At 38.3% G+C, this 16,129-nt stretch overlaps 1 protein-coding gene across 1 annotated transcript in view; it reads right to left on the bottom strand.

The window, feature by feature from the left end:
- Positions 1-266: 266 nt before the first annotated feature.
- The window catches only part of LOC104558107 (sodium channel protein type 5 subunit alpha-like), a 38,236-nt gene continuing 22,373 nt past the window's right edge, over positions 267-16,129 (bottom strand). Inside the window, exons 18-27 of the mRNA XM_061996365.1 lie at positions 14,805-14,925; positions 10,095-10,249; positions 9,292-9,465; positions 8,973-9,080; positions 7,203-7,481; positions 5,397-5,450; positions 3,505-3,642; positions 2,813-2,917; positions 2,108-2,378; positions 267-1,465 (exon numbers count right to left, since the gene is read on the bottom strand). Of these exons, the coding sequence (XP_061852349.1) occupies positions 267-1,465; positions 2,108-2,378; positions 2,813-2,917; positions 3,505-3,642; positions 5,397-5,450; positions 7,203-7,481; positions 8,973-9,080; positions 9,292-9,465; positions 10,095-10,249; positions 14,805-14,925 (2,604 nt within the window). The remainder of the gene's footprint in view (positions 1,466-2,107; positions 2,379-2,812; positions 2,918-3,504; positions 3,643-5,396; positions 5,451-7,202; positions 7,482-8,972; positions 9,081-9,291; positions 9,466-10,094; positions 10,250-14,804; positions 14,926-16,129) is intronic.

Here is a 16,129-nt window from a genome sequence, read left to right as displayed (position 1 = left end):
TGTGAGACTTGCTTTGCAGTGAGACGCCCCTGCTTAAACAGATCTAAAAAATTTTCACTCTGTACATGTAAATATTGAACAAAACTGAACATAGAGGGGCCAAAGGCTATGATTTAGCAGCTACCATAGTTAAGTGATCATGCCTAACTATGGGTAATTAATCATTATCAACAAACTTTAACAGGGAGGCTGCCTCAACTGACATATATTTACAATATCAGCTTCTGTGAACATTTTAAAACATTAACAGCCTTGTCAATAACAAACTATTTAGTGTCTGGAGATTGTTGATTTCCTGTAATTTCTCCATTCTCAGCCATGAGATTGCCTCTAGTGTCTCTTGTAACACTGTCATACGTTGGAGGAAAGGATGTAGAGGACAAACTCTCAGACTTGTCAGGACTCCTACCGTAGTTTTCATCCATCATAGATGCAATAAGTCCTTCTTTTTCTGGAGCAGCATCTCCAAGAATGTCAATACTGCAAGTTCTGTGATGGTACAGGTAAGAAGCCTGCTTTACGGATCGAAGGAGCAAATGACTCCTGTAGGCACGCTGAATGACGGTGGCAGAAGCTTCCTCTTGTCTATGTCTGAGTGTAGTTGAGATTGGCTCATAGGACATTTTTGATGGATTGGCAGCCATGAATTTCTCCTCCATTTGTACCTTTAGAGTATCCATCTCTCCAGAATCTCCTAGCACTCGTTTGGTAAAAGCAAACAAGATATCCAAGCAGTGGATCCTGTCTCCACTGACCATAGGCAGGTCCATTGCTATGAGTTCAACTTTGTTTGGTTTTGGTACACGTAAAGGTTCAGCCAGAGAATCGGCAAAGTCTGAAAGGGCAGAGAAAGTTATAAATTGAGTTGCCTCAGGATCAAACTTCTCCCAGATTTCATAAAATATGTCAAAGTCATCTTCTCCTAAAGGCTCTGTACTCTCCTCAGTAGCAGCATTGAAGTTCTCCAGAATAACAGCTATATACATGTTTACAACAATGAGAAATGATATAATAATGTAACTTACAAAATAAATAATACCGATGGCAGGTTTACCACATTCACCTATAGTACCATTTATGTTTGGATCACAGTATGGTGGGCCAGTGTTTAAAATAGGGCTGAGAAGACCATCCCAGCCAGCTGATGTGGTGATTTGGAAAAGACACAGCATACTGTTAGCAAAGGTTTGGAAATTGAACATATCATCAATGCCATCTTCCATCTTCACATAGGCAAAGTTAGCCATGCCAAAAATGGCATAAATGAACATGACCAGAAAAAGCAAGAGGCCAATGTTGAACAGAGCAGGTAGGGACATCATTAAGGCAAACAGGAGAGTTCGAATTCCTTTGGCAGCCCGGATGAGTCTCAGTATTCGGCCAATCCTAGCCAAGCGAATGACCCTGAAGAGTGTAGGTGGTAAGAAGTGTTCAAAGGCTTTACCGATGCCAGAAAGCAGTAAGGCTAAAATGGAAAGCATGAAAACTAGTTAGAATATCACATTTCTGCTTAATTAGTAAGTAGGATGAAATTATAATGTCTTTGCCCCATTCTTCTATTGTAATCCTTCAAATAGAAGCTTTATGCTGTATTTTCCTGTCTTGTTACACAACGTGGACCCTTATTTTCAATCAGCTATGCCTGAGTTTCCAAAACCTGAATTTTATAGTCTATAATTTAATTCTAGTTTTCATGTCATCAGTATATTTCATTTCCCTGTTATAAAACCCTAGTAATTTTTATCCGATCAAAGATTTCTTGGGTTTTACCAAGTCTGCAACAATGAAAATAATCACCTAATGTGATATTGGTATGATGGGTTATTAATTCTGTCTTTCAAAGGAAAAACAACATAAAGACCCATTATTAAAGATTTTACATAATACAGCTGTCTTTTTTTTCTTTTAATGCTTTTATTAAAAGAAAATAGCAGGAATTTTAAAAAGTCTTATTTCATAATGTTTTGATATAGCCATGGTGGAGTTTGTTAGTTCTTTTTCCTTGAGACTTTACAGTATTATGATTTCCATTTCAACATACATTTGCAGTTGATAAATTTCAACTATTTTTTTTCTGAGAAGAATTTGCCAAACCAATTTTACTTACCAATAAGTGACATGATCACAACTACTAAATCAAAGATGTTCCAGGCATTTGAGAAATAGTACTGCCTCAGAGCCACCAATTTCAGTACACATTCTGCAGTAAAGACGGCAACAAACAATATGTTGATTTTGTTAAGGACGTTGGTCTTCACGTCACTTTGCCCATGGGTTTCCACCATCATGGTGATCATGTTAAGGCAGATGAGAATCATGATGCCAATATCAAAGGCTTGGCATGTCACAATGTCAAAAAGGAACCCTTGGTACCTGTTCTAGAGGGAAAAAAAAAACCCAAAAAACAACATCTTGCATCAGTTGTGAAAGTAGGGAATACTCATCCATATATATTCCTGACAGCTCCAATTTTTATGTTGCAAAGCCACTCAACTATAAAGAGTTCTGAGAAATTTAAGAAAGGCAAAATATTAAAAATAACTTTAAAAATCCCTTCTCGTCTTGAAGATTAACCAGTTCCAAATGAATGAAAAACCCGACAACTATGCAAACATAACTTAATAAATATTTAACTTGTAAAATCTTTCCGTGCTACATTTTGGTATGGAATTGACTTCAGAGCACTGTCTGAGTACCAATGTAAAGATTATATAAATAATTTATTTAAAATAACTAAACATATGTACTTTCCAGTGAATTAAATTGCGCTTTTGCAATACATTTTCCTTTAAAAAAAATCAGACAGTCTTACCAGTGGTCTTGGAATGGGTTTTTGAGGTTTCTTGGATCCCAATTTTTTCATTGCATTGTAATATTTTTTCTGTTCTTCTGTCATAAAGATATCTTCCCCTCCTAAGTATATAAAGAAATTTCACTCTTATTTGGTGAGAAAGCAGCACCATTGTAGTTACAAAGTCTAAAATACTGGAAACTAACATTCTTTCATTTGTTATATCTTGCTGGTACTAGCACTTTACATAATGTATAACTGTGTCCAAAAAAGCAGAGTGTCACAAACCGTGCATTTACAGGGCAGAAGTCCAGGGGTGAAACCCATAGGGAAATAGAGGACCTACTGAAAACTTGGACAGGAAAACCTTTCCCTGGCTTTCCACCTCCTGGTCTTGTTGAATATCCAAAATAATCATGAAAGCATCTGTAGCAGACCACTTTCTAAATAACAATTGTCTTGTAGAGCTCAGTTCCCCAAAAGAATAAAAATTTTAAGGAATTGCCTTAGAAATGTTGGGAAGGAGCTAAGTGTTCAGGATATAGACAAGAAGAAAGGAAGAAGAAACTCACCCTGTGGGTTACTTCTGCTGACTTAAGCATTAATGATCTTGTAAATAGATTTACATTCTATGTACAGCAAGGACCTCACTATATAAAGATAGCATTGCTCAAGACACAGTAGGTGCCTGGGAGCACAAACATTATACTTATCTTTCTCTTTTGTTGGTTGAAGTTGTCAATAATGACGCCAACAAAGAGATTCAAGGTAAAGAAAGATCCAAAGATGATGAAGTTTACAAAGTAGAGATACATAAACAGACTATGCTCCATCTGTGGCTGCTCATTTTTCTGCAAGAATGAGAAGCAACATGAAAAATAACCAGTAACAACATTGTCTCAGTTCAAAGCAATCTTCATATTGCAAATCCTCCTAGAAATTGATACTAAGAAGAACTAAGAATCCCATTGCTAATTCTGACAACACTGGTTTAGTTTAAAACTACCAGTAGTGCACAACTCAAAGTATTACATGTATATGATACTTTGGGAAGGGCATGAAACATTGGAAAAGAGTAACATTCCATGGTGACTCCTAGATGCATCAAAATTCTAGGACCTCGAAGGGACAATATCGCTCAGATGCTGACTGTTACTCTTTTTGTACATGAAATATGAAAATGATACATCAAGCACAACACCTGAGAGATAGATAACCAGAAAATATTAGTAGTACAAAGTGTTTATACTATGACAACTCACTAATTTGATTTCTTTGCAATATAAAAGAAAATTGATTTTTTTTGTGAAGAAACCTGTTTATGTAGTTTCTGGCTAGATTGTTCAGAACAGGATAATTTATTTTGTATTGATATATTTGCACTAACAAACTCCTAGAGCAAAACTTTAACTAATGATAGTGAGATTTGCTTTTATATCTTTTCCAGAGAAACTGATTTTTGTAACTTTTTCTCCTTTTGAAACATGACTAAAAATACTACCATTTGCAATTGATTGAAGCCCTCCTACAGACAACAGAAACAGGTACTGAGCGGGACATTCTTGACAAGTTTTTCTCAAGCATTCCAGAAGCACCAGTTCAGCTTCTTCCAATAAGAATAGAAGCTATAAATTGCTCAGTACTTGAAAAATCAAGCAAATGATTTAGAAGTCTAATTCCAAGCTATTGCCATTAAAAGTCTTGGCCTAGACATGTTTGGGAGCTTTTTTTTCTTCTTTGCAAAACACTTTTTTTTAATGACAATTATGTATAAAAAAAAAAAAAAACCAACAGGTTTTCATATAGAAATCGCTCCAATTTTTATTTATGATTACTTTTTAAATTATCTGATTCCTTTTTAAGTCACAATCAAATTAAGAGAGTCTTTTAATTAGAAATTTTCTGCCTTCAAAGACATACCACATACTGTTCTGTATGACATTGGACGATAACTCTGATAAGACAGCAAATGCTACTGTCAATATAAGCAGTAGGTAGAATGGTTCTAGTCATGGCTGAGAATGTATTTTAAATGGTTGCTTATCCAAGCAACACAAGAGCTTGATTTTTTTATAAGTTTGGGGTTATGTTTTGAAGTGGACTTCAAACTAAATCACTATAAAACATTCAGGTTTATCCCAAGTTTGAGTTTCATAAAAGAAGGTGTCTAGGTGCCTCCATGAGAGTGGGAACTCTGAACAACTCTGTCAGACGATGGGTATCCAGTTATTAGTATAATCAATGTAGCATAAAGAGATTCTCAGCTGAACAATATAGATATCTAAGATGAACTGATAGATCCCTCTAAGCATGTTGACTAGGTCTGCATTAACCATAGAGGGCCCGTGGAGGTGAACTGACATGGAGACCTTACAGCATAGGTAACCGCATTTAGATAAGTGGAACTGGAGTTGAATTGCACTCCCCATTACAACAGATTAGGAAACTATGAGTTATTCACAGACAAAATGTTTCCATCAACTAATAAAAATAATTACTTGAAATATTTAGTACAAATAGCAAATATAAAGGTGGAAAAATGATAACAGTTTTTAGAAAACAATAGCATAAACAAACAAAAAATAATTTGGATATAGTGACTGACCTCTCGTGAATCTACTGCTGCATACATGATCTCCATCCAACCTTTAAATGTTGCCTAGAATGGGAGATTATGGAAAACGTGTTGAATTTTCAGTGTAAAAGTCTTCACATCATTTGCAATATTTGAATGACACTGACCAATGCCTTTGGTATAGTCACACACATAGAATACCAAGTACTAACTTCAGGGAAACATGCCCCTGCTCTGTGTGTGGCATCCTTGGTCTTATCAGGACGTGAAGGCTTGCTAGGGTGGAACAGAACTTGTTATCAGGGTGCTGACAGGGCAAACCCTTGTTAGCATGGTCTACATAAGGTCTTACGATCTTCATGGTTGAAAAAAAAATCCATATTATGGAACGTTTGTTCAACATTTGCACCAGATTTCCTTCTGAGACTGACTCCAGCTCTCAGTCTCATGAACCTGCTGGAGGCTGAAACAGCACTGGTCCACCAGATGCTTCCTTTATCACATGGAAAATCACAAAAAAGAGTAATTTGTCCCACTATTGATTTTTTGTACATGAAGAGCACTGGTGTTTAAACATCCAGCTGCAGAGGAAGAGCGGGCAATGAATGTCATCTACATTGACTTCAGCAAGGCTTTTGACACCAATTCCCACAACATCCTCATAGGAAGGCCTCATGAGCGCATAGTGAGGTGAATCGAGAGCTGGCTGAATGACAGAGTCCAGAGGGTGGTGATCAATGGGATGGAGTCAAGTTGGAGGCCTGTGGCCAGTGGGGTTCCACAGGGATCAGTTCTGGGGCCAGTCTTATTCAACATCTTCATTAATGACCTGGATGAGGGCACAGAGTGTACCCTCAGCAAGTTCCCTGATGACACCAAACTGGGAGGACTGGCTGATTCCCCAGAAGCCTGTGCTGCCATTCAGCAAGGTCTTGACCAGCTTGAGACTTGGGCAGAGAGGAACCTCATGAGGTTCAACAAGGGCAAGTGAAGAGTTCTGCATCTGGGGAGGAACAATCCCATGCACCAGTACAGGCTGGGGATTGACCTGCTGGAGAACAGCTCTGCAGAGAGAGACCTGGGAGTCCTGGTTGATAATAAACTAAACATGAGCCAGCAATGTGCCCTCATGGCCAAGAAGGCCAATGGCATCCTGGGATGCATCAAGAAGAGTGTGTCCAGCAGGTCAAGGGAGGTTCTGCTTCCTCCTCTACTCTGCCCTGGTGAGGCCTCATCTGGAGTCCTGTCCTGGGCTCTGCAGCTCAAGAGGGACAGAGACCTTCTGGAGAGAATACAGTGCCGAGCCACTAAGATGATCAGGGGACTGGAACATCTTCCTCATGAGGAAAGGCTGTGGCATCTGGGACTGTTCATCCTGGATAAGAGGAGACTGCGAGACGACCTCATTAGTACTTACAAGTATTTAAAAGGTGGATGTCAAGAGAATGGGGCAACACTTTTTTCTGTAGTGTCTAGTGACAGGATAAGGAGTAATGGACAAAAGCTGGAACACAGTAAGTTCCATTTAAACATAAGAAAAAATTTCTTTGCTGTAAGGGTGAGGAAGCCCTGGCATAGGCTGCCCGGGGAGGGTGTGGAGTCTCCTATGGAGGTTTTCAAAACCCACCTGGACACATTCCTTGCAACCTGAACTTTAGCAGATGGTTGGATCATCCAGGCGGTTGGACTGGATGATCTCCAGAGGTCCCTTCCAATCCCTACCGTTCTGTGATTCTCTGATACCACAGTTTTCCATCACACACAGAGATGAGTTAGTCAAAAGGAGGTCAGGCCTGTCTGACATGGTGCTGGCTAGTGAAGGCAAGCAGCACTTACCACCTGAAGAAGAGCCAGGTAGCCAGAGCCAACATTATCAAAGTTGACTTTAACATTGACCCAGAATATTTTTCCTGTGTTATTATACATTGTGCAGTCTGTTTTATCATTGATTGAGCTATTTAATTCTGAATCTTCTTCTGTCAGATTGACACATTTTCCAAACTTCCCAGCAAAAAGGTTCACTCCCATGATGCTAAAGATGAGCCAGAAGATGAGGCAGACAAGCAGAACATTCATGATTGAAGGGATTGCTCCGAGGAGGGCATTGACAACCACCTTGGATGAAATGGGAGAGGAAAATACACTTAAACAAAGATGGGCCCAAGTATTTGCTCAGTGCAATATACAGGTAAATGCTATTCACAGCTGACATGGGTACCTAGAATAAAGATTCAAAAGTCTGTAGTATCTCCTAGGCTTTCAAAGGAATAGCTAACATCTTTTGAGCTACTGCAAGTCACTACCACATAAGTATACTACAATGTGAGTTTTGATGACTTTCCCGTGTTTTTGGAGTGTTGATGATTTGTTTGGTTTAAACTTTTATAACATAAATTGTCTTAAGTATCTATCTGTAAGCCCTCATGTAGAGGACTACATTATGAAGACTGTAGAAAGTAGTTTTTAATAGGACCAGTACTACTAACTCTCCGCTATTATTTTAATAGATCTATTGGTTTTTTAGTGGATTATGATTCTGTTTGGAGTCTATAACCATGGCCTGGGTACTTTTTCTGTGTTGGTTGCTGTATAATCACAGAAAATGTCCACAGGGGTATTAGGTACATGCTAAGATATAACAGATTGCTTTGTAAAATGCAGTGTAAAAAAACAGTGAGTGACGGTTGTTTCACAGTGAAAGCAATGACCTCAACAGTCAGGTAGCAAATAACTTGATAAACCAGGAGAAAAATTAAAAATTTTATGAAGGTTTTGGAGATTGTCACTCACGTTCTGCATAGATAGACAGAAATTATGATCGTACTTGTTTCAAAACTTACTCCAGACATGGGAATTTTGATACATTCTGTTAATTAATGCAATGCACCTTCTCTCTGTCTTCACAGTGACAAGACTGCAATCAGAGAGCTCTCAATCTCACTTCCAGGAGATACTCAAAAACGATTTACTTCCCATGTAAGTGCAAGATAGTGATGTCATATGTATTTCTATCATCCATTTTCACATGCCAGAGTAGATTCCATAGACTAAAATCATACTTCTTCACACTGCAGGGTACAGATGTGTTTTTCATATGGCCAAAGGAATACTTCTCTGCATTTACACAGTGGTAGATTTGGAATTAAATGTAGTTAATGTACAGCAGCTTCAAATTGCTCCAAGTGCTCCTTTGATGGAAAAAGTCAGTAAATACTCCACAGACAAACACTATTGTTTTTTTAAAGAATAAGTCTATTTGGAGCAATAATTTGAGCAAAATACCTCTTAATATCTTCAATTTTTGGAAATCAATCTAGTGAAAACTTGCAGAATTTGCTTGCAATCCGACTGCAACAACTGAGCAGCAATGGAACAAAGTTCTGCCTAGCCTTTGTTTAGTGGCACCTAGGATAGATCACTTGGGAAAGGTCTACAAGGAGCAGCCAAGTAGAGGAGTGCAGCAAAGACATCTTCTAAAAAAACATTTTATAGGTCCTAAACTGAACTTGGGGTAGACATGCGAACTTCACACAGACACAGTGATGAGTTAGAAACCTTTTACATGCTTATTAGTACTGACAGACTCTACTTTGTATTCAGTCTTACCCTCATCCCTTCAAATCGTGACAATGCTCTTAAGGGTCTCAGAGCTCGGAGAGTCCTAAGAGATTTCATTGGGCCAAATGAACTCCCCATGAGGTTTATTAGAGAGACCTGAATGGGAAGACAAAAGAAAGTATTAGCTATGTCCTGGTATTTGTTTCCCTTATTCCTATTTAAAGAAAAAAACAAAACAAATGTCCCTATGTTTGCAGTACTCAGAGTGCAATATCCTGTAATCACCATTAAAAGAGGTCAGAGTATTGTCTTAGCTTTGCATCCAGAAAACAGTGATCCATGTAGAAACGCCAAAGGCAGAACTTACGCCTACGATAAGGAAGTCCAGCCAGCACCAGATATTGGTGAAGTACTTGTGGAAGCCATAAGCCACCCATTTCAGGAGCATCTCCAGAACAAAGATGAAAGTGAACATTTTGTCAAGAAACGCCAGCATCATTTTAATGTTTTTTCTTTCATTTATATGGATGTCTTCAAATGCCTGAAAACATAATATATAAGGAAAAGGCAAAAATCTGAATGAACTTAATAAAATGAAAGTGTAGCACCATTAACACCCCTTTGTCATTCAATATGTGTTTTACACAAATCTAAATGGCATCTTTTACTTGAATCTGTGTTGGATGACACATGTCCCTTTTGTTCTCTATAAGAGTACAGCCCTGTGGACACACCCACTATGCACCCTGGAGTCCTAGTTGGAAAGTATACATTGTCAGGAGTTTATTTCAAGAAGGTTATATACTGAAGAGAAATAAGTATTAATTTTTTTTTTCAGGTGTTAAGAATAATGTATTAGTTTTAATGATATAAAAACTCCTTTATATTTCACGACTATGAAAGAGCTTCCTGAGGAAAATCTAATACACTGACAGAATAGAAACAGCTTCTGAGAGTTATGTATTTTCAACTTTGCTCACACTCTCATGATTTTTAATGATATTAATAATAGATCTGAAATAATTACAATAGGCTATGCAAAGCCTATTCTTTCTTCTCCTGATAAGTTCAAAAACATTTCCTGTATTTTCTGCTAAACACAACTTCTCTGAGTGTAAATTAAAGCTAAAAGCACTTCTAAATAAACACATGAAACTGTGCTACACTAACCAGGGCTCCACTGCTCAGAAGAATCATGAATATGATAAAAGATTCAAACCAGGAGTGTTCAACAATCCGGTAGCAGGTTTTTCTCAAATTCCACCATGTTTCTCCTCCAAACTTTATGGCACTACACATATAACAACGAAAGTATTGAGCACAACCTGGAAGTGAGAAAGCAATGAATGTATGGAAGGAATGTACATATGAAGAGTTGCTCAAGAAAATTCTGAAGGCAGGGGAAAGTCAGTGGTCACATGACCTGCTGTGGCATAATTATCTAAGTGGCCTGAAAATAAAAACTTATATTAAAACGTATACTGAAAATCAGTATTGTTCACCAGTTAAGGAAAGGTATAAAATCAAGAAGGCTTATAGGGTGGATACAGCTGCTGCTGCTGATATGTGAGGAATACACAACACAGCAATTCCCTGCAAATACCATGGAGAGTGGAGCAGAGTGAAGGCTCTGTGGTTAGACTCTGTCATGATACATGGGAACACGGTGGTCCTCTAGAACTGATAAGCAGCACTTTTGGAACCCTGAGACAATGGTCTGTCAAATCTTGACAAAATGTTGTCTTTCATGTGAACTTTGCTTACTTTAATGTTATTATAATACCAAAACATACCTCCATCCCAAAGGCTGCCTGCCTCCAAGGTGCCACCACTCCTTCTTGAGTCTGAGCCCTGAATTGTTTATAAACTCTACTTTTAAATGCGAGGTGAGAGAGTTTTATACCAATCATAATAAAAGTATTTATGACTAAAGTCACTCAAACTTCACCTTGAAGGTGAAAAAAGGTATAAAATAGTCAAAGAAAAGAGGGGTGTTGAGGGAAGACACCATCATGAACAAGTTTAGGAAGCTCCCTCGCAGACTGCCTCTGACTCATGGAATCAGCCAATGGACTGAGCCTCTCTTTCTCCTCTCCTTGATACACCTTGGGTGAGACTTAGACACAGTAATTACTCTTTAACTTTTATAGCCAGGCTGTGTTTTGTAACTTTTCATGCTGTATTGCTTATATATCTATTTTTGCATGTGCTTTCCTCTGCAGACAGTCACTATCACCAGCAATCCATAAGAATCTGTATATCTGTTCCATGAATAAAACTGCACTGTTTAAGTAGCCAGTTGTCACAGTTTCTCACTGAATGCAACCAAACCCTGGAGTGTGGCCATGCTAGTTCATGAGCACGACTGGACTGAAGGTACACTCCAATATTGGAGAATCCAGAGTTGTGATAGTTCACAGGAGGCGAATGCACCGGGACTGGTCGTGGCAAATTGGACATCACTCAGAATTTAAACCTAGCCACACCTAACCTCCCACCTCATTGAGGAGAGTTAGAAGGCAAGGGGGTTTATTTTCTGCCAAATCATTCTGTCCCCTTTTAATGCACAACCTGTATCATTTTTGGTTGTTTTTCATGTTTTGTCACAAGAATAACAGATAGGAAACACCTACTTTTGTTTGCCATGTAACTCCTATTTCTATACATATAAAGTAGGTGGAGGTCTTTTGAACAATTTCCTTTGTTTCAAGATACTTTTGAGGCACTAGACACACTCTCACTGACCTGCTGTGTGGAGAAAAATTCTTCAGGGACATGGGAAGAGTTCTGATGTTACAACAGCCTTTCTCGGTTTCTCTTGGGGGGCATAGAGGAGATACTCCAGAACAAAAAGGTTTGGAGTTGTCTTCACTACTGTGGCATTATAGCCCACCTTGCAGGGTCTGTTCATTTGTTGATTTGCTTCCAAATATATGGAATGACTGATTTTATATCATAAAATCTGCAAGAATATGTCATGTTCTCACTGAAATATAGTCTCCAAAATAGGAGATACCCCCTTTCAAGTTTACCAGATTACTTCTTGTAACAGAAATTATGCCAGGGCCTGACCATCCTGATGTTTCCTGACCATTCCATTACAAAATCCTGGGTTTGTTTGCTTATTAATTTTTGTCAAGAATTAACTTGCTTTGACTAACATTTTCCTTGCTGTGTTCTCTATGTTAATTCATGTTTTCATTATGGACAAAAAAAAGGTCAGTCGAAATGCTTCTGTGATTTCCAAGCATGGAAAAAATGATATATGTATATGTCATATAGATATATATATATATGCTACCTTAAACACAAAATGTATAGTATTATATACATAACACATATGTAACACAGATGTAAAAAAAAAAAAATCTAATTGTCTTTAAATAATTAATCCAAATTTTCCCAGTAATGTGGATCTGGGATGTGAGATGAGGTAGGGAATGACACTTGCACAAAACAGGGAGTTTTATTTTGTTCACAGAAATCTGTGTTAGGTACAGATTTGGTGCACCTTCTGTTGAGTTCTCTAATGGTTTGTGCACAACAGGCACACTCCAGCCTACGGAGCACTAACCTGAATATTTCACATTTCTACTCTGTAGTAGAAAAAGAAAAATTCAGATCTTTACTTCTTTTGTTCCATCAGCCATCGATAAAGCAGTTTTGAAAAGAGTCCTGCAGCTCAGAAATCTGACATCTGTATTATTAATGCTATATTTCTGTGTTCTTTTTTTCTGGAGAAAGCAAACTGTGATGTAGGTATGGTGGATCTTTCTCAGGATTTATGACGTACAACATAATAGTAAAACTTTACATATTATTACTACACAGAGAGTATTTTGCATTCAAGGTACAATGCCTCACTAGCTTAAAATAATTTTTATGTGCTTCACTGTTATTGATTCAGTCTTAAAATTGTATTAGAATAATCATTGACCCAAAGAGGGCACAGGAAAGAAAAATGCCAGCTCTGCAGATCTGGACAATGAGGTGGTACGAAGAATCACAGCCAGATTTAACTTATCTGCTCTCTCAACAGAAAAAGCATGCAGGAAGCAGTGCTCAAATGGGAAGATGGTGATGAGAAAAAACTTCAGAAGGAAAGTAAGCTGAGAGATCTGTGGGATCTGCTACTGGACTCCATATCTGCAAGGCTGGAGAAGTGGCTGATTCACCAGAAGGCTGTGCTGCCACTCAGAAAGGTCTTGACTGGCTTGAGGAGAGAAATTTCATGAGATTCAACAAGGGCAAGTGCAGACTCCTGCACCAGGGGAGGAACAACCCCATGCACCAGTACAGGCTGGAGATGGACCTGTTGGAGAGCAGCTCTGCAGACAGACACCTGGGAGTGCTGGTTGATAACAAATTGAACATGAGCCAGCAATGTGCACTCATAGACAAGAAGGCCAATGGCATCCTAGGATGCATCAAGAAGAGTGTGGCCAATAGGTCAAGGGAGGTTCTGCTTCTTCTCTACTCTGCCCTGGTGAGTCTTGAGTCCAGTTCTGGGCTCTCCAGCTCAAGAGGGACAAAGAATGTCTAGAGAGAGTCCAGCACAGGTCCACCAAGATGCTGGGGGGCTGGAGCATCCTTTTTATGAGGACAGGCTGCAGCAGAGAGACTGCGGTGTGACTTCATTAATACTTACAAATGTTTAAAAAATGCTTGTAAAGAGGATGAGGTAACATTTTTTCTGTAGTGTCCAGTGACAGGATAATTAGTAGTGGACAAAAGCTGGAATACAAAAAATGCCGCTTAAATATAAAGAAAAATTTCTTTACTGTAAGGGTGAGGAAGCCCTGGCACAGGCTGCCCAGGGAGGATGTGGAGTCTTCTCTAGAGGTTTTCAAAACCCACTTGGACACATTCCTGTACAACCTGATCTTTAGCAAGGGAGCTGGACTGGATGATCTCCAGAGGTCATTTCCAACCCCTACCATTCTGTGATTCTGTGATCTATGAAGTCCCTTCAGATCATTTTGTGTTACAGGTGAGCTTGAATAGACAGAAAATCACAGAATCAAATAAAAGTGGTATATGGGTGGAAATAGTGGTGGTCAGACAGGCTGACTGGATAAGCAAAGAGCAAGTTGGAGCACCAGAATGAATTTTACTACAGTTACAATTCATTTCAAAAACACATACTTTGAAGAAATGAGCCTATAAACTGACTTGATATAGTTTATTCTCTTGCAGCTGATACACTCTTGCAGAGTGAAGTGATCTCTTCTGGCCTTCAGTAGTGATGGTTATTTGGGAGAAAAAAATCGAGAACTATATATTCACATCTTACACAGGATAGGGTAGGAGAAAATGAGAAAAGTGCTGGACACATCCTTGCATCATCTTGTAAAGCTAGATGCTGCATGATGATTTAAGGACAGATTCCCCCTATAGAATTTCAGCTTCATCCTAGCAACTTTTCTGTGCTCATTTCACCCCTTTGTTACAGAGATTGTTCTTTAAATGCTCTTCAGGGAATAACATTTGTCCTGTTGCGAAATATTAATAAATCCAAAGTGCTGAGCGTCTTGTTCCAGTGGACATTGTCAGGCAAGACCTGATCACATACACTTCTCATGTTAAACCTATGACTTCGATACTCTCCAATAAAGTGTTCAATTCATAATAAGAATTTGGGTTTTTTGGACTGGGTCTATGCCATTGCCCAGATCCCAGTTGGAATAAGTTCACTTTAATGAGAAGGCAGTTTATTTCTCAGGTATTACAGTCTCTGTGTTGACTAGAGAGGAACAAGGATTTGAACTACTTATCCAATTTCCAGATAATTAAAATTAACTATTGGCTCAGCATTATTAGGAAAACAAGTTGGGTTTTGTCTCTTCTTACTTCCCAGTACCGAAACTATGAGAGCCTTACCTTCTGGAAAACATTTTTCAGGAATCTTGAAGTCTTCAGCAAGCTCTGGAATTTGCCTCAAAAGATCTTCAGGATTTGTCAGATCCACTGTGCTGCCTTCAGAAGAGCTGACACTGTCAAACTACCAAGCAAAAATTAATACATTCACCCATGAAAAAAAATACAATTCAAAATTAAAACTTGTCTATGTACTAATATTTCAAGTAGCATTAATAATGGAAAAAATTACAACATCTATCTACACAAACCAGTCATAACTGCCTAATAAGCTCATAAATTGAAGAGATTTTAAATTACTTATAAGTACATAGAATCTCAGAATCATTTCAGTTGGAAAAGAACTTTAAGATCATGAAGTCCAACCATGAACCTCACACTGCCAAGCCCACCACTAAATCATATATAGTCCTCAAGATGAGATAAACTACTTGAGTTAAAATAATTAATTCATAGAAAGATGCACTAAATAGGGCAACCAGATAAATATCTCTGGTATTAGGAAATGAACACTCATGACTATATTTATGAATCATAGAATGGTAGGAGTTGGGGCCTCTAGAGATCATTCAGTCCAATCCCCTGCTAAACCAGGTTCACTTCAATCATGTCACATGGGAATGTGACCAGCTGAGTTGAAGTAGAAATTGGAATCATATCATATATTCTCCAGTTGCAAAGCTTTTGCAATCCCTTTTTATACCCACCATATATTATGTATGACGAGTCAGCAGTTTCTGCTTTTTTTCTTTTATGTTTGCATATTGTTGTTACTTTTTTCTATTCTTTACCCATAATTATTCTAAAAATGTTTTCATTAGTAACCACTATCTTTAATGTCACAGTGAGAAACTCACAGAGTATTACATCTCTTGAAACTGAGACACTTAGGCAGATTTGCAGAATTTCCCACTTGGAAGTATACTTCTCTTTTAATGCCTTTTTTTTCCTCCTCCTGTCTTCCTTTTGAGGATTCTGATCTCAACAAAAGTAAAGTAGCAGTGAGAATTTTAAAAATTATTTATTTGGCTCAAAGTATAGAGCAGTTTTTCCATTTCTAAACACTCTCTTTCATACACATACATCTTAAGAATACCTTCTTAAAAGTCAATACTTAGAAAGCCATCATGACTTTCATCATTCACAGAATTCCAGCTTTGTCATGAATCAGACAGATTGGTTACATCAAGCTCAGAGCTACTGCTGCCACTAAAGTCCACTCCAGCTAATACTCAAACAGAAACATATCCGTGCTTGAACAGTACTGGGAAGACAATGCCATACTGTCATGGTTTAGCAAGGAGCAGCTTTTACTTGGTAACAGGGGG

The sequence above is a fragment of the Colius striatus genome, chromosome 5, assembly GCF_028858725.1.
Source record: "Colius striatus isolate bColStr4 chromosome 5, bColStr4.1.hap1, whole genome shotgun sequence".
NCBI classification, from domain to species: domain Eukaryota; kingdom Metazoa; phylum Chordata; class Aves; order Coliiformes; family Coliidae; genus Colius; species Colius striatus.
Note: the sequence above shows the minus strand (reverse complement) of the source record. Positions and strands in the feature narration are given on the sequence as shown.